The sequence below is a fragment of the Nelusetta ayraudi genome, unplaced genomic scaffold (genome assembly GCF_046127955.1).
Source record: "Nelusetta ayraudi isolate G7.1 ecotype Tasmania unplaced genomic scaffold, CSIRO-AGI_Nayr_v1 ptg000070l, whole genome shotgun sequence".
Lineage (NCBI taxonomy): Eukaryota > Metazoa > Chordata > Actinopteri > Tetraodontiformes > Monacanthidae > Nelusetta > Nelusetta ayraudi.
Window position 1 is genome coordinate 815,369 of NW_027466120.1, and position 25,622 is coordinate 840,990.

Consider the following 25,622-nt stretch of genomic DNA (forward strand, 5'->3'; position numbering starts at 1 on the left):
ATTTTTTTTTTTTTTTTAAAAAGCATGCAATCACAGACGTGCACACTCGCGGGTGCACGTCGAATGTAGAAAAGTGTGTGTACTCACGGTCCATGTTGCAGACTTGGCGGTGCTGGACTGCTGGAAGGACACCTGGAAGGTGTGCAGTCCGGGGTAGTCGGTGTTGGAGGGGATGGCCGGGGCCGGCGACAGGCCCTCGAAGGTGGAGTTGGGCTGGGAGTAGGGCGAAGGGGTGGGCACGGCGGACGAGGAGGCGTTCTCGGAGCTGTAGGGGCTGGCGGAGGTGGCGCGGCTCCCCAGGCTCTCCATGCTGCTGCTCAACAGGTTGTATTGGGACTGGGAGAGAAAGACAGGCAACACGGTGAAGGAGGCGAAGAGGGAGGGAGGAGAGTGTCGGAGGGAGGGCACAGGTAGAGGCACTGGACGACTCGGGAGGGGTGTCGGGCGTGAAGGGAGGTCTGATTAAGCCGTCCGTGGGAGAGGTAGCGGGAAATGCGTGCGTGTAACTGTCCGTCATCGCTCCAGAGTGCTTTTGTCCCGTCATTCCCACGCAAAGAAGGACATTCAGCGTAGCAGTTAGAGTGCGAGCGGGGCTCATGTTGTGTCGGAATGTTAAGTGACCGTGCGCCTGTTGTGAGGTCTCCTCGGTAGCCTCCCCGCTCCTTGAGGCTATATGAAACCAGTTGAATACAGGTGTACTCTCGCTAATTGCCTGCCATTCCCCCCTTGTTCCTCTCCGCTGTGTTTGAACAGGGGGAAGATTTGTTGCGCTGTCAGAGGCAACACGCTCTGCGAGGCCCTGTTGGCTCCGTAGCTCAGGCAATGCCACCCTGGGACCCTGGGACTCAGTGAATGAACTGAGTCCCTCTCATTGCCGCTCAAAAAACTGAAGCAGTCCAACAGCTAACTGCAGTACTTTACAAGTCCTCAAATCACTGCTTCCCTCAAGCAACAAGTACTCCGATCAAGCAATTAAGCATCGGTTCATTCAGCCTCGTCCAATCATCTCTCTTTGTGGCATTTTTATAACTCAATAAACTAGCTATGGCATGAATATTACACATAAACATCTAACCCCGTGAGCAGAAAAACAACCTGAGAAATTTTTTTTTACCTTCTTTTTCACGTAGTACATCCTCTATCGCTCTCGTCTGATTTGTCAACTTGCCAGTCAGAAACATCCAAACCCAGTACGGCAAAGAGAGCACGGGACCATAGCCTGAAGAGGAGAGTTCAGGCGAGGTGTGCTGCACCAGCGGACGCGACGCACACTTGCAGCCCAGCGCAGGCACATGTGCAGCAGGGACGGACGGGAAGCCAAGGTGAGGACAAACGTGCCGTGGCAGAGGGAAAAACTAGCGAGTGAGAGGAGGAGAGAGACGAAGAGAGGGAAAGAGAGGGCCGGGAACCCAAAAATGGTACGACGTTCTAATTATGACATGCCCGGACATAGACGGCAATGCCGGGGCACATGTACACACACGCTCCAAAACACCTTGTGAAGGCCTGCACTGAGTAAACACTGTCTGGTCTAAAGGAGCAGAGAGTCAGAGTGAGAGGGGGAGAGGGGGATAGGTAAAAAAAACAAAAAAACACAGGAGTTCAAGGGTCAGTTCCCTCAGCCAGTATTGTGTATCAATACTATATTAAATCATTAAATTCCAAAAGCAAGTACTTGTTTTTGAGTACAAGAAGTACATTAATGATGTTTGATGCCGTTTATTTTCATTTAAACTTGAAGAATGTTCGAGATTAGAAACTAGGAAAAAAAATCAAACTTACAAACACTTCTAATGCACAACATAAATCATCTTTTGTATTGTCACTCTGCTTCATTGTTAATCATCTCTCTTTGCATCGCATTCAACCAATTCAAAAAAGTGAAAAACTAAAAAAAATCAGATTTTGTCAAACAAATGTGTCAAAATCAAAAGTGCACATCTGCAGCCCTTGTGAAGAACTTACATCACCTCTGCGTCCTCGCCTCAGCTCTGAGTTTACAACCTCACTGTTGCTGACATTGCAGACAAACACAAATCCGAGCCAAAGTTGCCTAATATATGTATGTAGATACACTCACGCATGTAGCCTTGTTGCTGCCGTGAGGTTCAGGAAATGATAGCAGAGCTCAGGGTTCCAGGTTTAATGCAAACTGTGAGGTTAAACGGGGACACACACTTGTGGGGGGTGTCTTGCACCATTGTCCTTGTCCTTAAATAACATGCAGTGCATTCTATGTGAAGGACACACTGGAGCCAAGACAACAACTCATTTCATATTGTTATCAAAGCCTGTCCCCCCCAATATCATACACTGACACATCAGCCACAGCCAGAGACCTGCTGTCTTATTGTGTATAGTTTAGTGTTGACCCCAAGTAAATATCAAGTGGTTTTAAATCTGATGAAATGTTTTGATGGTATGACTGATCAAAACATTTAATACATGGGAAAGTTTTACCTGTGTCTATTCACAGAAACCACAAGAGTAATCTTTTCTTTAATGCTCGCTTTGTAAATTACTTGCTGCGTTAGTGACACATAATGCTCGACAGTGATCAAGCAGTCAATCAATGCTCATGCATGACTTTCACTTGAAAACTTTTTAGTTTTTTAGTTATTGTTTCCACTAAGCAGCGAGTGTCCACTTCAATCCCCCTCACTAGATCTGTCTTTTACTACCGTGAATCCTTCCACTAACAAGTTTTGTTCAAGGGTCTTTACAGGTATCAGTGTGAGCCTGGGTGCGTGCACATGCGCATGCGCACACACACACACACACACACACACACACACACACACACGCCCGCATTGCCACATTGCCACACAGGTGTGCCTCGCTTCCAATACATAAACCTGATACGCAAACATGTTGAAACAGGGCGAAAACCCTGACGTGTGTGTGTGTGTGTGTGTGTGTGTGTGTGTGTGTGTGTGTGTGCTCATTGTGCTTCAGTGTTTAAGCGTTTAAGCTCCTCGTCCCAGTAGCATCAGATGTCCCCTATGGGCAGGAGCCCTGGTATCTGCCACTCAAAGCCCGGTGTTAAAACATTTAGAAACATAGATAAGCCCCCCCGCCCCGGCCCACCAAACCCCCTGCGACAACCCTCACTTGTCAGGATGAGTGAAACACAATAGGCCGAGGACACTTTGCTATAGACTTCCACTCGCAGCCACACATTAAGAACTCTGATTTAATAGTAAAGCCTCGAAATGTTAACTATACAACACGGATGCACACCCTGCCACGTGACTCTACAAAGGATAAAAGCATAAAAGGCTGGAGCGATGACAAAGCTTGGGTACGTGACTGAGTGGCGTGGCATCATATAGACAGAGCTTGTCGAAACACAACAGTTCTCCTCCTCGCAGATTTGAGAACAGGTTCCAGGTGCGATGTGTGAAAAGACTGCCCCCTATTGGAAAATCTTGGACAGGTGCAAAGAAGTGCGCATTCCATTGAATCACAATATAATTTACTAAACTTCATCTAATGCCAAACCATAAAATTTAAATTGAAATAATGTATAGTAAAATTATTTCATTATTCTAAAAAAAATTATTAACTATTATTCCCATCAGTCTGCTACCAACAAAAAAGTCCACTCCTTAATTCTTTTCATGGTAAGATTTTCAGAAAGTGTGTTCTGAAATCAGCACTTCCTGATGAAAAATGACATTGACACTTCACAGATACCTCTTCCTGGTTAATGCCTCACCCCTAGCCAGGTGTTCCTCCCGCCATTCCGCGTAACCATTTTGTTTTTAATTGCTGAAGTACAACAATATATCAGCGTTTGCAGGAAGGATTAAATGCAAAGCTTAATATGCTTATTTCCCCCCCCCCCCATGTGTTTAAATCAAGTGTGGGTGGCTGGCTGGGATATAAAATAAGGATCTGGAGATGTATATAGTGTGGGATCTTTAAACAATGTCAATACAGCAAAACGGGTACTGATTAAAGTAAAAAAAATAAATAATAATAATAAATAACGGAGTTTAAAAACATGTGGCTGGATTTTTTTATTGCCTGCTCGCAAATCAAAAATATCTAGTGCGTCAACATGAACATTATTTTGAATACGGGAATTAAACAAACACACAAATTCAACTACAAGGTGCTAGAAACTCTGAGAAACCAGGCATGAATTTTGAACGACTCCCTTCCATACAGCAGTCTGAGTTAGGGGCCTATATCAACCAACACCTGCTGCACACTGCACACAAACCATCCCTGCTATCTCACCAGTAGGACAGTCTTAAAAAAAAAAAAAAAAAAATCCAGCACATGCTCATAAATAAATATATAGTTTAATCCAGTAAACTCACCGCACCACACAGCATTTTAAGGATCCTGACAGAAAAGCACCCGGTCACTGTGTCTGATGTCCCTGTTTCCTGCCTCCCATTGGTCAATCCTCTGCGGTCAAAAAGAGTCAGAGCCGCTGTGGTCAGCTGACCCCTCCACGGTGCAAGACATGATGGAGGGATGCGGCGGAGGTCCTGCCTCCTCTCCTCCACCCAGTGGCCCTTTGCCTCAGTGGGCCTTCTCCACTTGTCCTGCATCGAACAACAAATCCTGGCTCCGCCCCTTTACTTCTGTCATGACTATTCATTAACAGGCCAGGCAGGCCCAGACTTGCCCTCTACACAAAGATTAGATCCTACCAATATTGCACTGCTGAAGAGGAAGTAAGACGAGGCTGTGACTTGAGGTTTTTGTTTTGGAAAGTGTGATGGACAGACTGATCAGTTTTCCAAATGCAAATATGGACAGGAAAAAATGATCCGAAGCAAATTGACACATTTAAGTTGATGGATTACTCGACAAACATAAATATACAAATTAAAGATGAACGTTTTATGATTGTCGTTGAGCACTGCACTGCAGTGCAGTAGACTTGGGTTTAATTAGACCCCTGCATCCCTGTGCTCTATGCACACACACACTCACACACACAGTCCCCAAAGGCTCAGCAGGGACACAAAGAGAAAAGGGGGAAAAAGAGAAAAGGCAAAGGAGAGCAACGACGAAGAGATAAAACTGTGTTTTTTTTGTTCCTTTTGATTTCCAAATCGCTAAGTAATAAAAGTGACACAAGTACTGACACAAATATGAGCTTCGGGCCCTGTTTTTTTGTTTTGTTTTGTTTTGTTTTTTTTGTTTTACACATAGGGAAAATATTTGTATGATTATTATTATCATTATAAATGGTCAATTTCTTGTTGTCTAAATTGTGGGTGTTGTGTGACAACACACAGTTATTCCTCATGCTGAGGAGTTTTCAGTCACAACCAGGTTCAAGTTCAGGCATCAGGCATCACATAAAAATCTACTCTGTTAAAAGTTTGCAGTGGGCCTCACTGTAAGCAATGGTAGGGACACTGTTTTAAAAAGAAGTGAACAGACAAGGTTGGACAGAACCTGAAACATCTTACCATCACGTTGTCATTGATGTCCCTCAGGTGGAAGACATCCATGGAGCTCTCCGCAGCAGCTCGGTGGCTCCCTGGGGTGCTGGTGGAGGGCACTGGGCGCTCACCTGGCTGGCTTCCAGGGGGCAGCTCAAAGTAGGTACTGTCTGGTTCCCTGTTTACACACCAGATGGAAAGGGAGGATTTCATAGCAATGAATTGGTGAGTTCCACTGTCAGCGAAGTCCACGACATCATTTTAAATGGTCAGGACACACAGAAACATTTTTCATGAAAGATGAAAAAATTCTCGAATGGCTTGATTTGTAGTAGCAGCACAAAAAGAAAGAATCATTAAACGTAAAAAAAAAAAAAAAAATGTATTTAAGATTATTTTTTTTTCAAATTTCTTGATGCATTCAAATTATTTTAGTCATGAACCTTACATCAGTTCAAAAACATGACCAGTCCGTAGAAACAAAGGGACTTGGTAACACTCACAGGGAGCTCCACAGGTGCTCGAAGTTCCCTCCCTCCTCTGTCACAGTGGATTGGGACATCTTAGAGGTTAAATGGTCTGGGGAGGGACAGATCACTCTGCACAGCACACAAAGGGAGAGAGAGAAATAAGGGCAGCGAACTTATACCAAATGAAATTATTAGCAAGACTGAGTGCAATAAGGCATTTTTTCAGATGGTTAGTTTATCCTTTAGAAACAACAACGCAAAGATGCCTTTTCCATTATTTTTGTGAGGACTCTGAAAGGCTTGCAGTCATTTTACGTTCTGCTGCACAGCTTCATCCAAACCCTAAACTACAATATGCCTAACCCAAGTCTTTGCAATTTTTGTGGATTGGACATAAAATCTTCATAATGAAGCTAGTAGTAAAGGAGGTTGGTCCACACAAGAAGAATAGGCAGACAGCACACGCACACACATGCGTCCAGGTGTGATCACACCAATGTAGTCCCATTGAGGTGCATGGCGCAGGGTGATGGTGTCAGGGGGCCGCAGCGTGCCCGGACCTGCCTGATTCATCACGTTCCCACTTCCCTCTGCAAAGTCTGCGCATCGCCGCCACCTCCTCCTCCCTCTCCTCTTCCTCTACCTCCTCCTCCTCCTCCTCCTCCCTCTCTTCCTCCTCTTCCTCTTACAGAACCTATCGAAACAGCGCCTGTGCCACATCTATAAGGTCCGATATCAATTCTAATTGTCAAAAAAAAAATAATTTAAATGTTGATAAAGATTGAAGGAAAGAGCGATTGCGTCTATTAAACCTAGGTGCACGGTATATTCGTCCTACCAAAGTTTGTTAAATTCCCATCGACCTCCGCAGCGTCGCATCTCCCTAGCAACACTGTGTGAGAGCAAAGTGTGGCAAAGGTGCGTTAAAGCTACAGGCTGCCATAAATAAATGGGGCGCACCAAAGAGTGCAACTTCTGAGAATGTGGAGAAAAATGTGAACAGTTCCTGGAATATTCATGATTGAATACAACATGATGACACGTCTGTGTCTTGTATGCAGCTGTGTTGCAGCTGTGTTGCAGCGCAGCAGTGGGTCGATGGGATATAACTGCTTTCGAGAAGCATGCAGCGTGAAGTCATAACCTGAGAACAAAGGGCGATCTGAGGGGAAACAAAACATCCAAGCGGTAGAGCAGCGCAGAGCCTCAATGTGTGGATCGCGTCATTCGCTGCTGGTTCCCGCTGCTGCACACGCGGTTCCCGCCCCGTCGGATCCCAGAGCAGCTCGTCAACTCACAGGGGAGCAGCAGAGCGGCAGGACAGACTAATCACATCACCTGTCTACCTGTAAATCACATCATTCCTACAGTATGTTCTGACCGCAGACATAAACACCGAACCCAGAACCTTTTTTTTTTTTTTTTTTTAATATTTAGACTTGTGTGCGCATAACAGTTGAGAAAAACCCAAAAACATTTAAATGGCTTTTATTCATAGCACCTTATTTTTGTTCTATCCGCAGTCTCTGTATTATTAAACACTGTCCAGACAGTTGACAGACGATAAACGACAACAATGACACCAAACTTTCACATTTAGTCCAAGTCCCTTTAAGCTCCTGCACGTGCCCTCTGCCTAAATCTCACTCAAATCGCTCAGGACGCTTGTATACTAGTCACTAGTCTCACATTCACCTGTTCCTACGTTACGGCACCCATGACGACACACACACACACACGCACACACACACACACACACACACACACACACACACACACACACACACACACACACACACACACACACACACACTTCCCGTGGGTCATTTCATGCAGGAAAATCATCAGTCCCAACTGAGGAGAAATTAATTTTAAAATAGTTTTAGATTGGATTCTTCTCCCCCAGCGAAATATGTTACACAGGCCGTAACACGGGCCGCGCGAGGATACTATGGCGCGAGCCTGTTATTGTTGACGATACAGGAAGATCGTTCAGTTTCGACCGCGATTACGAACATTAACTTGAGGGGGAAAAAATAAATAAATTTTAGAACACAAAAATGACTTCATTTTTTATCTAAGTGTTTGGTCAAGTTTAATGAGATAAACGAAAGGTTACTTGCGTTAAACACGATATGATTGTAAGGCTGATCTACAAGGTCGTCCTAAAACAATCAAACAAAAAGAGAAACATTTTTTCGATTTTTTTTCTCTCCCTCGCAAATGGTTCATCTGCGATCAGTTAGAAAATCGAGCTGTCAAACCGACTTCTGAGCTGTCAGTTGCAATATCCCCTACGAATACAACAGGCCAATTTGTTGTATATACGGTATACAACCAAAATGTTGTAAATGAAAATTAAAAGACTTTCAGTTGGTTGAAAAAAATAAATACGATCACTATTATCACTAATGCCATTTCTTATCTGACAAAAGAACAAAACAGGAATGTTTGGCAATTACGAATTAAAACAATATGTCGTACTCGCACTTTAAAACCAAACACATAACATAGTTCCGCTAAAAAATTAAATAACCTACCTGATGGTTATTACAAATCCAGTCCGGACACTCGAGAATTACGTCGTGCTGAGCACCTGCGTGTTTACAATCGATCATGCCAGAAGAGTGACCCTCCATACAAAAAACAACAACAGCAGCAGCAACAACAAAAAGATAAATAAATATCGACCGATTCTTTTTTTTTTTCTTCTTGTTCTTCTTTTTTTTTACGGTATGATTACAGGAGGTTGAAGGTGATTGGCTTTTCGGAGGAAGACAGATAACTGCTCGGGAACTGGAGTGGGACTGATTTGCATGCTGTTGATCGAGGTGTGAGCTGTGCTGAGGGAGACCGAGGAGGAGGCGAAGCGCTGTTTGCGCTGGGAGAAGCAGGGAGGGGGGCAGCGCGCTTTGGGGCCACTTTAGCGGGAAAAGTGTTTCAGCGCACCACAGGGATGATTTGGGGTGGGATAAACCCTTGGTTATTAAGCTTCGACATCTGCATTTATGTCAAACCTATTATCGAACAGCTATAGGGAGGAAGATTTGAGAATGATGACGAGAGGCTTTTTGGAAATGTACAACAATATCACGACAACAACAAAAAAAAACAACACAACTTTCTCTTTCCTGAGAGAATAAAAATACTTATTAAATAAATATGGTTTGTCACGAGGCTATAACCAGATGCACGCCACGCGTTCACCCTACACGCACAAACACGCAGGCCACGCTCTCCCGAACGCCTCATATGAAGCGCAACCGATGAGCACTACATTTCCCAGAAGGCACGCCGGGACATTTCTTCGACGCTCATTGGTCATGCCCCGGCGCGTTTCGTCGCTCTCCGTTCATACAAACAACTAGCAACAGTTGGGTAGTCCATCAGTGTCTCAAAGATAATCATGAGAAGGAGAAAAAACTTTTTAAAGTTGTCTTTGGAGCATTGAGCCTCTATGATTTCCCGAACTAAAGCATTAGCATTGCAGCTAGAGGTAAGTTAAGTTTTACGACGGAGCCCGAGCGTAACGACGAATAGCTTGTCACTCACTTGCTAGCTAATGTGACTGGTGTCCAGTGATAAGCTGAATAGATAATGTTTACTGACCCTTTGCACGTTACGTCTTGTCTCCATTTTTTCCTGGGCTACGAATTAATGTCTGCAGGCACATACACTATTTATGTTACTCAGAACGCGTTTCTTTGTGAGTTTATTTCACTTTAGAGATGTGTTTGAGTTTAGAGATAGCTAGCATATCGACACGTTGGTTGCCATACTTGATAAATTTCCTTCACGCTTTGTTGATTTCCTTAATTTTGGGTCAAGTTTTATTATTTTTCTGTCAGTTTGACTTCCCCTGACTGACACTTCATTCACGTTCATTGTGTGCGTAGTTAATCTGCTTATTTAGTTGGGTTGCGGCGCCATCGCGTGGTGTTACTCCAACACTTCTGCACTTAAAGAGCTGAGGGGGAACTATACTACTAATAATATCAATCCTTTGTTCAGGAACAGTCGTGAGTCCAAGATGAACTTCTCTGAGGTCTTCAAGCAATCCAATCAACTATGCAAAATTTCACCAGATGGAAAATATTTGGTAATTAAAGATGTTGTTGTTGATTGTTTATAAGGTCCATCGTCGGCGCATTACAGAATATTTCAAATAAATGCAATAACCAGTGTCAGTAAAGTTAAGTTTTTGTTTTTTTTGTTTTTTTTAAAATCATATTTTCTTTTCTTTTCTTTTAATTTGCTTCTCAGGCTACCTGTGTGCAATACAGGCTTGTGGTGCGGGATGTGAGCACCCTGCAGATCTTGCAGCTCTACACCTGCCTGGACCAGATATCTCACATGGAATGGTCCTCTGACTCTCTCTTTATCCTCTGTGCTCTGTATAAAAGGGGACTTGTACAGGTAGGCTCTGGAAAGCAGGCTGTAATACAACATATGTTTGCCTGTAAGTATGTAGAATAAACTTTAGTTGTTGGTCAAAATTTGTAAGAGAGCACCTTTTTTGTAGACTATTGTGAAAGTGTAACCGGTGTTCACTTGGAGAGCTGGCATGATAAATATATGACTTAGAAACTACAAAGTGCCATCAACTTAGCGGTAATATTCTAATGTATGAAAAGTGTTGTTTGTTTCTTGAAGTATATGACCAGTAAGGTTAATTTATTAATTACATACAGTGTTTAGTCAAATCCTCATTTCATTTCAGCGACATTTGCTAAAATAGTGACATTTATTTTCCGCAGACTTGCGTGTCAGTAGATGTCAGCTTCCTTTGCATCGCAGCTAGCTTACCTTTGAAGGGGTATCCAGCGCCAGTCTTTCATGTTCTCTGATGCCCAGATAATTCTGCTGTTGAAAATCAAGTGGAGGGAGAGATGTCACCAACGATGGTCTGTTGCCGTCTCTCTTTGTTCGTCCTCTCTAGGTGTGGTCTCTTGAGCAACCCGAGTGGCACTGTAAGATCGATGAGGGCTCAATTGGGCTACTCTCCTCTCGCTGGAGTCCGGACGGACGTCACATTCTCAACACTACCGAGTTCCATGTAAGTGTTAAGTTGGTGCGTGCACGGATGCATGCACCGGAGTGTGTTTGTGCACATGCTTGTCTGGATTCGACTGTTGCTGGCCCGTAAGGAAGGGGGCCCTGAAAATAGCCAGACACCAGAGCCTTTCTTGACTGCCCCTACTGCCCCCCCCCTCCCCCCCACTGCATGTATTCAGACTGATTTCATTGATGCCTTGCTGTTAGCGTCCTGTCATACAAGGATCTCAAGTACCCCTGAAACGTGTGTGTGTGTGTGTGTGTGTGTGTGTGTGTGTGTGTGTGTGTGTGTGTGTGTGTGTGTGTGTGTGTGTGTGTGTGTGTGTGTGTGTGTGTGTGTGTGTGTGTGTGTGCTTTGCAAGCAAGTGCTCTTGGTGATGTTTTGTGACTCGAATAATAAAAGTAGTCGCGTCAAAGTCGAAACAAAAGTATTTGCATGGAGATGATCAAGTCAAAATGACCGTATTGAATGAAATGACTTGGGTTGACTGTCTGTCGTTGAATATAGAACCAAACACAATTTACTTGAACGTTCCATTTTACAACAGGTAACAGAAACCAGAATTTGGCAGTCAAGAAAAAGTAGCATCATTTTAGAGAATTTTTTTGAGAAGGGGGGTGAGGGGGTCGTGGGGGGAGGGGCTTGGAAACGTGAGCCTGGTGAAAATTGAATAGGCTGATGTGTTATTGCAACTTCAGATGCTATAAAGTTAAATTCAAATAAAGGTTTGCTTTACTCTTTAGCTTGTAGTATCCTATTTCGAATCGTGTGATGGCTGCTGATCTTTCCTGGGGCTGACTGTTGCACACGTCCCAGAGACTGTTGGCATTAAGTGTTGTTTATGGCGGTCTGCAGAATGAAATGTAGACCAATAAAGATGTGTTTAGTAACATGCAATGCCTCTCTTGACTCCTGGTTTAAATTCAATCCAATAGTATGCACATGTTGCCCAGGGTGAGAAGTGATGGCAGCTACCCTTGCAGGTTGTCTGGCATATGGGGGCGGTGGAATGGGCTGGGAGGGCGAGGGGGGGAGCAAGGGGTGCTCTGTGGTGGGCCGTGTCCGTCATGCAGAAGCTGACTCCAGGAATCCTTTGACAGGTGTTGTGAGCCAACACACAACTGTGTCTGCTTGGGTAAAGAGTGCAGGGAGTGCAAGTGTCTGTGGTATGTCTGCTTTGTGTCTGAATAGGATGGACAAGGATGGAGGCGGCATTTATTTATTTGTTGAAGAGATGCAGCGTCAGCAGAGAACAGTGAGAATGTGTTTTTCTGTGTCTGATGAGCTGTGCTTAAAACTCCTCCCCACACATTCGACACTATCTTGTTTCTTTGTTATTCTTTTTTTTAAATTTATTTATTTTTTATTAATTGTGTCTTTTTGAAAAAGTATCTTTCAGGTCTTTTGCAATGTTCGCCCATCATTTTCAATACCGATAGTTTTCTTACTTTGAAATAAATATACATCATGCCCTGACGGTACTAAACTCATCTTTAAGTCACATTACAATGGCACTCAGCCACCAGCAGCAATAGTCATCCTGAATTCCCCCATGTTTTGTTTGCAGCGTCCGCCAACCGTTATTGTCATGCAAAATATTTCGAACCCTGTGGGAAATGGGACACTAAAGAAAGTCACCGAATCATGCCTTTGACTTGAGGGTTGAGAAGAGCACAAACTTATTCTAAAAGAGGCAAAATAGTCCTTGACTGTGGCTCTGCCGAGGATCCCAGTGAACTTACCTTCACCCCAGTCGAAGATTTCATTAAGGCTGTGCCAGACGGGTGTTGGTGTCAGGCTTGAATTTCAGCCCCACTCATAAACAGACTGCTATATTAACGTGTTTAAGGACAGCTGTCTGTGCGTGTGTGTGTGTGTGTCTGTGCGTGTGCGCGCGTGTTTTTGGAACTCGTGGTATGGTGTTTGTCTTTTTTAATTCCAGTCAGAATGTGTTACTTTATGATTGTTGTTGCACAACAATTTATTAGCAGCTAGCTAACTATGCACCAGCAGGGGATTTGTCCCAGTGTGGTCACGTTACTTCTTTTTTGTTTTGTTTTTTAAAGAAAAGCCCTCCGCTTTCTTTCTTTCTTTGCTCATTCATTTTCTTGCTGTGGCAAAGCTGTCACCTGTGTGTAATATATGCAGGAGTAGTCGTAATGCACGGCATTGGGGAAATGTGATGAGCTTGTGAGTGAGTGGACAATGCAGATAGTTTCAACAAAGTGTTCATTGTTAGCATCAGCTGCATGGGTTTATTAAGGGTGAGAGAGAGGGCGAGCACTACAGCTGATATTGCTGATGTTTCCAGATTACTTAAACACACAACACTTCAAATCATCTGATTTGAAGTGTTGCGTTGCAATGTATTGTCACACAAAGGGTGGAAGGATGGCGTCTGTAATGTCACTTCTGTTGTTGGTGTGTTGTGTTGTGACGATGACACGTTTCCGCGAGATTGTGCGGCTCTGACTCCGGAACACCTCTCCCCGTTGAAGGCAGACCAACTTGAAGCTGGAAAGCCTCCAGTCAAGGGCGTCTTCGAGCTAATGGTTTGTTTTTTTTTAACACGGTTGGGTTTGGATTAGGGGTAAATATTCTCGGCCGGTGGCCGCTCGAGCCTCGCTAACGCGCGGCTTTGTTGGCCGTGTTGCCGCCGGGAGACTACAGCTGCTGCGCCGCCACGAGGGACAATGGCTGATGTGGATCTGCACCTGCAATGCGGTCTTGCGCGGGGCTCCGGTTCTTCGCTTAGCGTCGCGAGTGGCGGTAACAGGAGCGAAGGGCTATATTGGTCTGGGACGGCTCCCGACGTGAAATGCCTTCAGTCTAATCCTCTGGCGACAGATCGGTCTATGAGGCATCATCAGCACACGCCCCATTGGCTCAGCCTCTGACCAACAGTGGCTGACGGTCAACCGGCTCCACTCTCCTGCTGCTCCTCCTTCCACAGCTCGGATGAGATCAAAAAACAACCGCAGTTGTCTCATTGGACGTCGCCACCAACCGATCGCCTGCTCGCCGGGGTCGCGTTTTACTGAAATCACAAACTGCTCACCGACAACAGCCGCACCGCCGCAACAATAACAAGCCCAGTCTCCTCGGCGTAAGGAGGAATCTCTGTTTATGTGGCGATCGCTTCAATTCTAACATAAATAGATGGCTGTAATTACAGCCTGCGCAGATCAACAGTTGCAGTTATGCTAATCCCTGCACAGATGTGAATTTTTTTTGTCGTCTCTGATGGATAAACAGCAGCTGGTGCCTTTTCACACCACGCCGGAGCCCTCGTGACCCCGCCACTAAACTGCTGCTCACCTCGTAGCGAGGATACGCCCTGTCGAGTCTAGCTTTACCAACTATGGATCTAATTGCATACTGGCGGTACCCAGATATGCATTTTCCACCTATTTCTCCTCCCGCCCCCCCCTCCCCCTCCACCCAGTTTAGGGTTACACTGACCTCCACGATCCTGATCTCCCTGCATTCCACGTGCGGTGGAGTTTGAGGCATCCAAAAAGTGTAAGTGTGTTTATGTTTGAGCGCTGTTGACGGCTGGTTGCCATGGCGTCATGGCGGAGGGGATGTCCAGGAAGCGTGCCGTGTGGCGGTGGTACAGGGTCTGCAGAGCTGGATGTCTTGGCCAAACAGGCGGGTGGACGCTTCAAACCGGCGGGGTGACAGACGGGGCCCAGTTCGAATGTCTGTCTGGACACGATGATGAAAGCCCCGTCACCTCGGTAACTTCAGCTCTGCACATTCTCAACTCTGAAAGTTAAAAGAAAAAAAAAACAAACTAGCGGTCAGGTTAGGCTCACGATTTAATTCTCTCAGTTTTCAGTTTATTATTTGTACTTTATCTGCTTTTCCACGGGATTCTTTTCAGACTATGTGGCTGTGATTTTTTTTGGTCCACTTTAAATCCTTGAAAAGAATATCATTCGGGTCTCCTTTCCGTAGCAGAGGAATAAACTGTCGAATTTTTAGAGCAATGTTTTCGCGTAAACTTAAATGTTTTTCCAATGTATGTCTGTATTACAGGTTGTTTCAATTCTGTAACACAGCCCAGTTCAGAAGAGCTCCAGTTTTTCCTTGCTAATACATATTTCTAATGATGAAACGGTTCCCCTTTCCATTTTTTCCCCCTGCTTTCTTTCGTCATAGTTTTTTTTTTTTTTTACCGAGCTTGAGATAACGCCAGGTTTACACCTGCAACGAGCAGGGATGATCAGCACACGCCAACGTCTTGTTGGTTTACAGTCATCAATATAAAACCTCTGTTGGAAAGAAGTTCCTTTCCAGTTAGTTTTTCCTTGCCTTGCAGCGGCATCCGCTTGCTTGCTTGCTTGCTTCTCTGCTACCCTGGCCTGAGCGTGGTCACGCGCTCCTTGTTTACAGCGCGTCTCGCTGGTCCTCGGGTCCAAGCGCGCCGCGCTCGGCCGAGTGCCACCCGCTTTTGTCGGTATCGGCCGGGTGGAAGTGAGAAGCAGGAGGTATCTGAGTGACTGCTGTCGAAACTGAGCGTTAACACGTGTGCCCTCTTTGTTATGCCGACACGAGGCCAGACAGTTATTCTTTGGCACGGCTCCTCATTTGTGGGATCACACTCAACCTGCTGGCCGTGCAGCTTGTTGTTAATTTGTCACACTTGGAGCGAGCGTGTCTTGCATTACATGTGGGCTTCTAAACGGGGTGCGGTAGCTTTCCGGCTACGTGTCAAGAAGCTGCTTTGGATCTGTGTTAATTTAATATGTGCTTAAGGTCCGGTTTAATTGGGATAAGTCTTTGCTCACATGTGTTCACCCTCCGGCCAAGTTCTCTGTTGGACAACACTTAACACACTCCTGCTCGGCAGGGCCTTCCTCCCTCTCGTTTACACTCATTTCGTACACAGATTTATTACTGAGGCCCTGTGACGAACCGCTAACTTGTCCGGGGTGTCCAGGTACACTGGCGAAAGTCGAGCTCCAAGACAGCTGGCCCTGGCTGCAGGACACCCCCGAACCCGGAGTGCAGACACAGGCACTCATGGAAAGAAGACGCGTCAGTGTTTGAGAGGCGCGCCGGTCCGCAGCTCGTTGTCTAAATATACCTTGTTGGTGTGGATGAAGCAGGTGTAGGCTCTGGGGAGTGACTGGAGGCCTCTCTTGACCCTGGTTAATTGATTCAAATATCTGCTGGCCTGCTGTCCAGGGTCAAAATGCTCTCGTCTCAATCGTGCTTTCAATTGAAATGTATATATTTTAAAATATTTTTACGTCGTAGATACGTGTGTGTGTGTGTGTGTGTGTGTGTGTGTGTGTGTGTGTGTGTGTGTGTGTGTGTGTGTGTGTGTGTGTGTGTGTGTGTGTGTGTGTGTGTGTGTGTGTGTGTGTGTGTGTGTGTGTTTTCCTCAGTTGACTCACCTTCTGAGCCGCATAACTGTCGAGCGCACAGAAGCAACTCTGTGTGTTTAAAACAAGATGATTTTAGTGACTTTGAATGTGGCTGGTGGCAAAAAAAAATATTATTTCTTTTGGAAAACACTTAAAGGTTAAAAAATAAATAAATAAATCTCCCTCCTGTCATTTTCTTACCCCAACCCTGACTCATCAGTCTAACACCGGTTTCTCAGACACTGATCTGGGTTTTGATGATTTGCATTGCCTGTCACCGTGACCTCATTTTATATACATTTTCTTATCTCTCTCATTACAGCTGAGAATCACTGTCTGGTCCCTGTGCACGAAAGCCGTGTCCTACATCAAGTATCCCAAAGCCTGTCAAAAGGGTGAGTGTGTGACGCTAAGGTTATTCTGTGTGGCTTTCCTGCCAGCAGCACCTGTGGACAGGTGCGGCGGTCCGAGCGCCACGGCGTGCCCCGTGAATCACGTGGTGTTCTCTCCTCCTGCGCGGGGCCCCTGCTTAGATGGCCCTTTTCTGCGGTCCCCACTGCTGACAGCTGTGCCCCTCTTCAGTAAATGGGGCATGCTCCTCATAACGGACCTGTCAGCAGCTCCAGGGAAAAATGATTGTCTGTGACTCTTCCCATTTTCCATGTGCATGCCCTCCTGCATCCCCTCACAGCCGCCATATAAATAATACTGGCCCGATACTTGCGTGCCGCTGACCTGCTGGTGCCACATAATTAGACTGGATAACAGAAATAGGCAAGGGTTGCAAAGTCTGCTATCAAACCTGCCAGAATGAAGAATCCGTGAGTCTTGTCGTTCCCTAAGAAGGAGCCTTTGAAGGCTGAGGTCCCTCTTTAATCTGCTGAAAACATTATATACAGTATGTGCACGTTTTTAGTTCAGCTCAGTTAAGATCTTGTTTGTTGTTGTGAGCCGTTACCTGCCTTCGGCCTATAGATTCATAGCGTCCAACTTTGTGTTTCACCCACAGGTTTAGATTTCAGCAGAGATGGAAGCTATATGGCCTTGGCTGAGCGGCGCGACTGTAAAGACTATGTTAGTATATTTGTGTGTGATGACTGGCATTTACTGAGGGTAAGTAGGACACTATAATTTTAACTTGAGTTTTATGACCATATGTACTTAGACTCCTCTGTTTACTTTGGTGTCTTGAATATGAAAGTATTTGGTGAGTGTGTCCTGGCTGATCAGAAAGAATTTGTACTGTGGCGGGTAAAGGCGCTGCTTTGAGTTAGAGAGTGTTTTGTTTTTAATGAAACTAAACTCTGTCACAGCATTTTGAGACCGAGACCCAGGACCTGGCAGGAGTGGAGTGGTCCCCCAATGGCTGTGTGCTGGCAGTGTGGGAAAGCTGTCTGGAAGTGAGTCATTGGCACTAAAGACTGAACACAACCAGGGAACATGAGAGACATTTCAAACACAAACAGAGCTGCAGTTCTACCTGTTAAAACACCAACGGGCTTAGTTTTGGCCACGCTTCCCACCCTGCTAAGCGCTCAACTGTCCCATAAAGACCATTGAACAATTGAGATCAGAAAAGGGGTTGTTGGTGCTCATTGGGAAAGTATACATACATAGACATGATAAAAAATATACATATATATATTATTCAGATGAAATATACATATGTATCTATATCTATCTATCTATTATATATCTATAGCTATATCTATATCTATATATATATCTCTATATATATACACACACACACACACACACACATATATACACACATACATGTCCCTTCGTAGGGAACGACAAAATTCACTGATGTAATGTGTCTCTGCAGTACAAGGTTCTGCTGTATTCCCTGGACGGCCGCTTGTTGTCTGCCTACAGCGCCTACGAGTGGTCGCTGGGTGTCAAGTCTGTGGCCTGGAGTCCGAGCAGCCAGTTCCTGGCCATCGGCAGCTACGATGAAAAAGTAAGTACACTCTGGTGGCTCATGGCACCGATGCATAAAAGAAAAGCCTACACTATTCCTACACAATAGATTTTAAGGTTGTTTGTGTGTTTATAGGTGCCTACAGGCCCAGTATTTATTATTTACAGATTTTTTAAATTATATTTTAGTTTATTGTGTATTTTATTTTTTTTCCTTTTTGATTTTTGTTTTCCATTTGGGCACCATAAGTGCTGCAATTTGAAATGTTTGCACTTGTAAAACGGCACCATAAATGTGCCGTTTAAAAAGAAATATTATATAGCAATGTCTTGGTCAGTTGGCAAAGTGAATCTCAAGAGTTCCAAACAGATTTGTACATTTTGTCAGTGATTTTCCTTTATTGCGCTCATGTCAGGTGCGCATCCTCAATCACATCACATGGAAGAAAGTTGGCCAGTTTGAGCACCCAGCAACCATCAGCAACACAAAAGCTGTGAGTTTATCTGCTGCTGCTGCTGTTGTGCGTTTTCTCCCAAGAGTTGCAATCCTCATTTTATCTGCTGCGCGTGATTCCAGGTGGTGTACAAGGAAGTGGAGAGAAGGCCAGCATTGGGCAGCGACGACCTGTCTCCACACAACATCACAGTTGACTCCACCCTCTTTAACACCCACAGCAAATGTGCGCCGTCGATAGTTCACGATTTAAAGCATCGTCTTTGACTTGAAGACAAAGTGATTTCAACAACTGGTTTCTTTTGTAACATGCTGCTCCAGACGAGCTGTCTCCACCGCCCGTCCAACTTCCTGTGGTCAAACCGGACCCCGACCGAGCAAACCCCAAGATGGGGGTCTCCGTTTTGGCGTTTAGCTCAGACAGTCGATATCTAGCCACAAGAAATGGTAAGAGTCTGGAGCTGGTTAACCTTTCCTTCACCTCAAGTTTCTCAGCCCCTGCTCTCTTAGCTCTCCCTCTCTGTCTCTCTGCCTGCAGACAACATGGCCACTGCGCTGTGGGTTTGGGACCTGCAGAAGATGAGCTTGCAGGCGGTGCTGGAGCAGACGTCAGCTGTGCGCTGCTTTCAGTGGGACCCCAAACGGCCCCGTTTGGCGCTGTGCACAGGAAACGGCAAGCTGTACCTGTGGTCCCCGGCGGGTTGTGCCTCTGTTCAAGTCCCAGCGGAAGGTAGCGCGTCGCCGCCAATATATACCATTCTAACCGGAGAGCTGACGTGCGTTGATGAATACATTTAATTCAGTGCTAAAGGTGGAAAAGTAATAATTATTTAAACAGACTTCTTGGCTCTCACCGTCCATCACACTCCGTTTCTCCTTTTAGGTGAATTCCTGGTCCAGGCGCTGAAGTGGCACTGCAGTGGAGACGTGCTGATGGTCATCGGTAAGGAGCAGCTCTGTTTGTGCTACATGGACGCTGAGCAGCAGCAGGACTAATGAGTCTCTCGAGTGAAGTTGTAGCTGCGGACCAATGTACAGGCACCTGTTGCTGCTGTTTGACAAGTTCAGCTTCTCGTCCGAATGAAAACGGACACTCCTTTGAGTGACGCTCTAGACATACATGCTGTGAAAAGATACATGTGGAATAGCTGTAGATTGCACTTTACTTTTAGTATTTTTTTTATGAATTACCCAAAGTTGTATTTTGAATAAATGCTTTCTTATGAATCACGATATTTTGCAGTGGGCTGTTTTTCTTGGCATCCAACGAGCAGACGGTCCTGGACAATCCGTCTCACTTTGAGACCTTTGTTTATCCTTTAACTGATTTAAAGTCACCCCATCTTTGACAATATGCAACGCAAGTGTACTTCACACTTGAAATAAACAGAGCCAAGACCCTGACAGCAACATATAGGCATTTATTATCATCCACTGTGGAGACTGCGTTACAGATATCCAGAGCATTGAGATCATTGAACATCAACCGTTGTAACAAGTAAAACCTTTTCATGTATGTAACTAAATAATAAGACAATCAAAAAAGGATTTTTGCAGTCAAATAGAGCGTTGGCAAATAAATAAATACTGTTTCTTGTACAAACTTTTTCAGGGTGTATATATATATATATAAAAAAAAAAAAAAAAAAATCAAACATCTGTCATGCAAACTGAACGTGCAGACAGCATGCACAAGTTACAAGCTGACGAAGGCATTTCAGGACATTTATTCAGTAGCATTGTTGAGCAAGACAGAACGGCGTCAATACCTCACAGCAATTTAACAAAAAACAAAAAACACCTTAATGCTCTTGATAAATTCACACGACTGGCACCCGTTAGTTCGTACTGAAAACTGAAGTAAAGCTTTTCCATCCCAAACAGTTTTCTTAGGCTGTCCCTTACACTCGACAAACTCAAGTCTGTTTCGACACAAAGTGATTTTTCCAGTGCAGCTCGCACAAGTCTTGCATCATCTCTGAACTATGACTGAGTAAATAAGGGGAACATAAACATTAATCATGGGACGGGATTATTGAACTCGTGAACCGTCAGCTGCTATTCCCGAAAAAGAAGCGACACTTTGCCTCCGTTATTTTATCAAAGCATTCCTTCATTAGGAACGGTATAGATGCAACCAATACAGAAGCTACAGAAGATATTCTAGGCGATGAAGATTTGCTGCTCAGTTTCAGGGCAAAGAGAAAAAGGAACCTCTCAGAACCGTGTCACATTGAAAGCACACATTAACCATTTTAAATTGTGTCTTTGAACAAGGAGCATAAAGAGGACTGGGACCACAACCCGAATAGGCAGAAAGATCCTCAACTGATTCATCAGATTTTCTACCCTACTTGTGTAATTTGCATATTTTCCTGAGGGTCTGGGTTTGGCGAATCTTCAATCTTCCAGAGAGAGCTGCAGGAAATGCATGACTCGGTCACCTGAAGTAAGCTAACCACTTCAACCTTAAGTTTTTTTTTTGTCTGCAGCATTATTTTGGCAAAGATATGAAGCTTGTAATTTAGTTGTAATTGTGAACTGTGAACTTCAGTAGCCGATCTTGCCACGAGTCATGGAGTAGCCCAGCTTGGCCTCGTTGTTGATGAAGGACATGATGCCCAGGTAGGTCTCGATGAGTAACGGTCTTTCCAGGATCAGGACCCCGTTAGCCCGGCCGGGGATGGGATGTTCCTTGTGGGCTTTCTTCACTGCCTGCACCAGCTGGGTCCTGAAGTTGTCCAACTTTGCATTCAAAAGAGAAAGAAAGAAAGTAAATTCTCATAAAATTAGAACCATAACAATAGCTGTTGAATTGAATCATTTTGTATTCAAAATATTTTCTCTGAAGCATTGGAAAGCTAGCTTCACCTGTGACCAAATGCTGAGGTGCCAACAATAAATAACCAGCCGGAAAAATGACTGCACCATTACATAAAAGAACAACTTTCTCTGAATAACAAACTGTTACTGATAGAACTGTTGCTGCTAACTGTAAAACTTCTTGTAAGCTCATGTTAATGGATGAGTTTAGTTTGCTTGCATTTAAAAAAAATTAAATTGTATTTTTCACAAAAAATTCCAAAGTGTTCTTTGTCAAAATCCATTGCTTTCAGCCAATACATGAAAGCCTGGAAAAAAAAATGAATTCTTATAAAACATCCCTGGTGCTTATCCACTCACAGAGGTCACAGGCAAGAACCAGACCAAGGACCAGGTCATTTCATTAATCACACCAGATATCAGGTTATTGAGACTTAAAATAACTGTAGATAGTATTTGGCCCTTACACTGCCAGCTTTGGCTGTTTTGAAAGCTTAATTTTACATTTGACATTAAGGAAAAAAACTACGATAATTCATTCATTTATTACTTTTAATTTGTTTTGCTCATCGTATCAATTTAAAAATCCATTGTCTAAAAGAAACATAAGGTAGAGCAGAGCAATCTTACATTCTACTCGCCCAGAACATAATTGGTCAGCCTTTGAAACTGGGTCAATCCACCACCCATCCAGTCTACTCGTCAATTTCTACTTTATTTGTATTGACTTTATTCACATGTATTCAGTGTGTGTGTGTGAATAATTGTTTGTCTCTATGTGGCCCGGCAATGGACCGGTGACTTGTCCAGGGTGTCACCCTGCCTTCGCCCTATTGACAGCTGGGAGAGGCTCCAGCAGAGTCCTGTGACCCTGAGCTTAGGAAGAAGCGGGTATGGAAAATGGATGGATGGATGATGGATATTTTACCTGGCAGAGCGAGGACACCTTCTCATCGGCTCGGGCCATGGGGTGCTCAGTCAGGGTGGCGTAGGGCATGTCGGTGGACCAGGGATTCCATCGGTTTAAGAAAGAGGCCCGAGGACGTTTGTCCCAGTGAACCCGAATCCCAAAGCCTTCTCTCCTGCATGCAGACACCAGTGTTGTGAGTTGGTTTTTTTTTCACCCCCTGGTTTCGTACATGACCGCCACTGATTGTGTTTTCAGCTCAGTTGTCCACACAGTTAGCGGATTCTCCACCAGAGGGGGGGAGTTACAAAGTACAGATGCTTTGCAACTGTAGATTTTTCAGGTATCTGTAGACGGTTTCTTTTCGTGACGACTTTTAAATTTTAGCATTTGTACACAAATATCTGTATTTCTACTCCTTACAATGGGGAAAAAAAAAAAAAAGATTGTTACTTTTAGGTTTAAAAGTGTCTTATATACACAACTGTTGTGTAGTTAAATATAAAACTGGATCGTATTTTAGAGGGAGATTATTTTCGAGTGCCTTTGCTTATCAACAAATGCAGTTTCATTAATTGCAAAAGAAATAAAACGTTTTACTTATGCACATTTCAGAACAAGTACTTTCTTGCATCTGCTTGAATAAAACAATAATAATCAGTACTTTCATTTTTCCCTGAATATATCTATATCTATATCTATATAAATATATATAGATATAGATCTATATCTATATATATATCTAGATATATCTATCTATATATATATATATATATATATATATATATATATACATATATATATATATATATATATACATATATTACACTTTTGCTTCCTGTGCTCTCCACAAACTAATCAATACGTTCTTAGGTTTTTAGGTTCTTAGGTACATTCGTACGGTTTGGCAACCTGCTTGCCTGTTCACATGCCTGTCTATAAGCAGGCCTGTGCTGGGCTAATATGATACAGGTTGTGCATTACGTTCCCCTGTTTTGAGACAAAAAAAAACAAAAACCCTTGCCATACTTGTTCAAAGATTTGGGCGGGAACTCAAATTCGCCCACGGAGATGGTATCCACCGCGTTGAGAGAGATCCTGACGACCTGCTGACACAGCAGGTTGATGAAGTCGTACTTGCACACCAGCAGTGACCTGCAAGCACACAAACCAAGGACGCCGAACGGCCCTCAGGACAAGAGGCGCAACGACAAAGAGTGCTCGATGAACAGCCGGTGAGCGTTTACCTGTCGGTGATGAGCACGAGCCTCTCCCTCTCATTGTTCCAGTGGTCAACTCTGGAATGATGGACAGATGGACGCTTAAAATCAACGCTGGTGTCACGTCCTTATGTTTGTTGTCTAACATCACACAGACACAACCAGTAGTGTAGTGATACGTAGGTATACACCATATAATCACTGGAAAAGGTTCCCAATTTCCATACAAGCACTAAGAAATGCACAAAGACACATATCAGTATGTTTGTTTTTTGTTTGTTTTTTGACACACGGGTGGTTCACTTTCCCATTGAAACATGTGATTTAAAGGATGTTTATTGTTCTGATCCAGTTGGGAGTCAGCCATTACTTTAGTGTCACTTTCGAGATTTTATTACGTGTGTGTGTATACGTTTATATGTGTGTGTGTTGATAATGATTTTTTTGTTTGTTTGTTTTGTTTTGACAAAATTTGTCTTGTGACTGCCGTTTGTCAGTAAATGAAAGTTCAGCTCTACTCGACTGTTTTCTATCTTGTGTTGCTTACAATACATTTACATTTAGACAAATACATCATCAGTCTAAATGTGGATGCATACTTAATGCATTACTGAGCATGGTGGTTCTTGTTTTGTGTTGTTTTGAAGTAGCTGCTGCCGGACAGGTGTGTACGAGGCTGTGAGAGGGTAAAAATAGAAAAAAAATAAAATAAAAAAATAAAAAAAATCAGAGTATACCCATTCGAATACACTAGACTACACCCCTGGACACAATACAATTGCGGAAGTGGTGGCGTCGCTCGGACACTCACTCTGTCAGCAGCCAGACGCTGAGCACCTCTCCGTCCTCGGAAGGCAGCGCCACGGTCCGGATGTCGCTCACCGCCTGCTCGATGGTTCCTGGCTGTGGTCAGCATCATAACATCGGCATCATGAGTCCTCCCTAAGGGCGGCTACTGTGACTCTGATGGTGTGGTGATGCACATCTACTGGGTCACTGTCACGGGGATGGGCTTTGTCTGTCTGCTTGTTTACCGACACCGGCGCAGCCGAGTCGGTACCGATCGCCACGGACTTACCCGGAAGACGAAGTAGTCCTTGACTTTCGCCTGCATCGTGGGGTTGTGGACGTGGAAGGGCTTCAGCGTCTGCAGCGGTGGGCAGCAAGCCACGGCGGCCCCGCGGCCGAGGCTCCGCTCGGCCTCCGTCGGCGTGAAGGCGACCTCGACGCCCTCCTCGGTTTCCGCGGGGTGCAGGATGGCAGCGCCCGGACTCTCCGGGTCCACCGAGTCATTCAGCTGCAGCATGGCTTTCCCCCCCCCCGACCCACCCCGACTGCGTGCGCCCCCCGGTGTTTAGACGAAAGACACTGCCTCCGGGGATGGAGACGCTGCCATAGCGCGCAAGTGATCTTACGACGGTGATGGACGCAAGGAAGTAGTCGACCGTATGTTTGTGCTTCCCCTTCCCCTTCCTTGTCACCTTCTTCTTTGGAGTTTCACGGCGGTTTGCACCCAGGGCGTTACAGTGCCGCCCTCTACTGGTTCTGATGGAGTAGTACTTCGTCCGTGACACAGTCAAAATGTTCCCCATCTGCCCAGTGGTTGAGGGGGGGGATCTACCCTTCTCATCTGGGTAGATCCCATGTTCCCATTGTGATTTCATTTTGTTACAAAAAAAAAAAAAGAAAAAGAAATCTAACCCGAAAAAAAAATAAAAAAATGGCAAGACTGCCATTTTCCGGTCTTCTCTAGTCACTAATTGTCTTTGCATATTAAGTCATTTCAAGAACAAGAAATTGTTTATTTTTATAAATCTGTTTCTTTCAAACAAGTTAATGGAAGTCCTGTGCATTTTGAAAAGAGGGGAAAAGGCCTGGAGGCAAGTTAAAACAAACCAGATAGAACTACAACACGATGACCTTCTGATGAGTGAAGTGTCTTGAGTAGTCGTTAGAGATGCTGTATCATTTTGTTGCTGCTGA

General features: G+C 44.5%; 3 protein-coding genes across 8 annotated transcripts in view; 1 reads left to right on the plus strand and 2 right to left on the minus strand.

Annotated features, from left to right (window-relative positions):
- tp73 (tumor protein p73) overlaps window positions 1-10,795 on the minus strand; it is a 23,059-nt gene extending 12,264 nt beyond the window's left edge. The window contains exons 1-4 of one of the 5 annotated variants that reach the window (XM_076042289.1): window positions 10,688-10,795; window positions 5,915-6,010; window positions 5,439-5,589; window positions 88-336 (exon numbers count right to left, since the gene is read on the minus strand). In XM_076042289.1, the coding sequence (XP_075898404.1) occupies window positions 88-336; window positions 5,439-5,589; window positions 5,915-6,010; window positions 10,688-10,719 (528 nt within the window). In that variant the 5' untranslated portion in view covers window positions 10,720-10,795. Of the gene's footprint in view, window positions 1-87; window positions 337-1,114; window positions 1,480-4,328; window positions 4,581-5,438; window positions 5,590-5,914; window positions 6,011-8,421; window positions 8,671-10,687 lie in introns of those variants that run through there. The other 4 variants (XM_076042292.1, XM_076042294.1, XM_076042290.1 and 1 more) reach the window with 4 other exon arrangements.
- Window positions 9,174-20,304, plus strand: wrap73 (WD repeat containing, antisense to TP73). 2 transcript variants are annotated; one of them, XM_076042295.1, is made up of 13 exons: window positions 9,174-9,377; window positions 9,893-9,980; window positions 10,145-10,297; window positions 10,821-10,937; window positions 16,635-16,707; window positions 17,322-17,425; window positions 17,626-17,712; window positions 18,141-18,275; window positions 18,652-18,729; window positions 18,813-18,915; window positions 19,011-19,136; window positions 19,228-19,419; window positions 19,573-20,304. In XM_076042295.1, exons 2-13 carry the CDS (start codon window positions 9,912-9,914, stop codon window positions 19,683-19,685), a joined length of 1,350 nt encoding a protein of 449 aa, XP_075898410.1. In that variant the 5' UTR covers window positions 9,174-9,377; window positions 9,893-9,911; the 3' UTR covers window positions 19,686-20,304. The 2 variants fall into 2 exon arrangements, with proteins under 2 accessions (XP_075898410.1, XP_075898411.1); XM_076042296.1 differs by lacking the exon at window positions 9,174-9,377 and adding an exon at window positions 9,501-9,587.
- tprg1l (tumor protein p63 regulated 1-like) lies at window positions 20,096-25,119 on the minus strand. Its single transcript, XM_076042297.1, has 6 exons — window positions 24,718-25,119; window positions 24,451-24,542; window positions 23,667-23,717; window positions 23,449-23,574; window positions 22,441-22,594; window positions 20,096-21,434 (listed from the first exon to the last, which is right to left on the minus strand). Exons 1-6 carry the CDS (start codon window positions 24,943-24,945, stop codon window positions 21,240-21,242), a joined length of 846 nt encoding a protein of 281 aa, XP_075898412.1. The 5' UTR covers window positions 24,946-25,119; the 3' UTR covers window positions 20,096-21,239.
- Window positions 25,120-25,622: the final 503 nt, after the last annotated feature.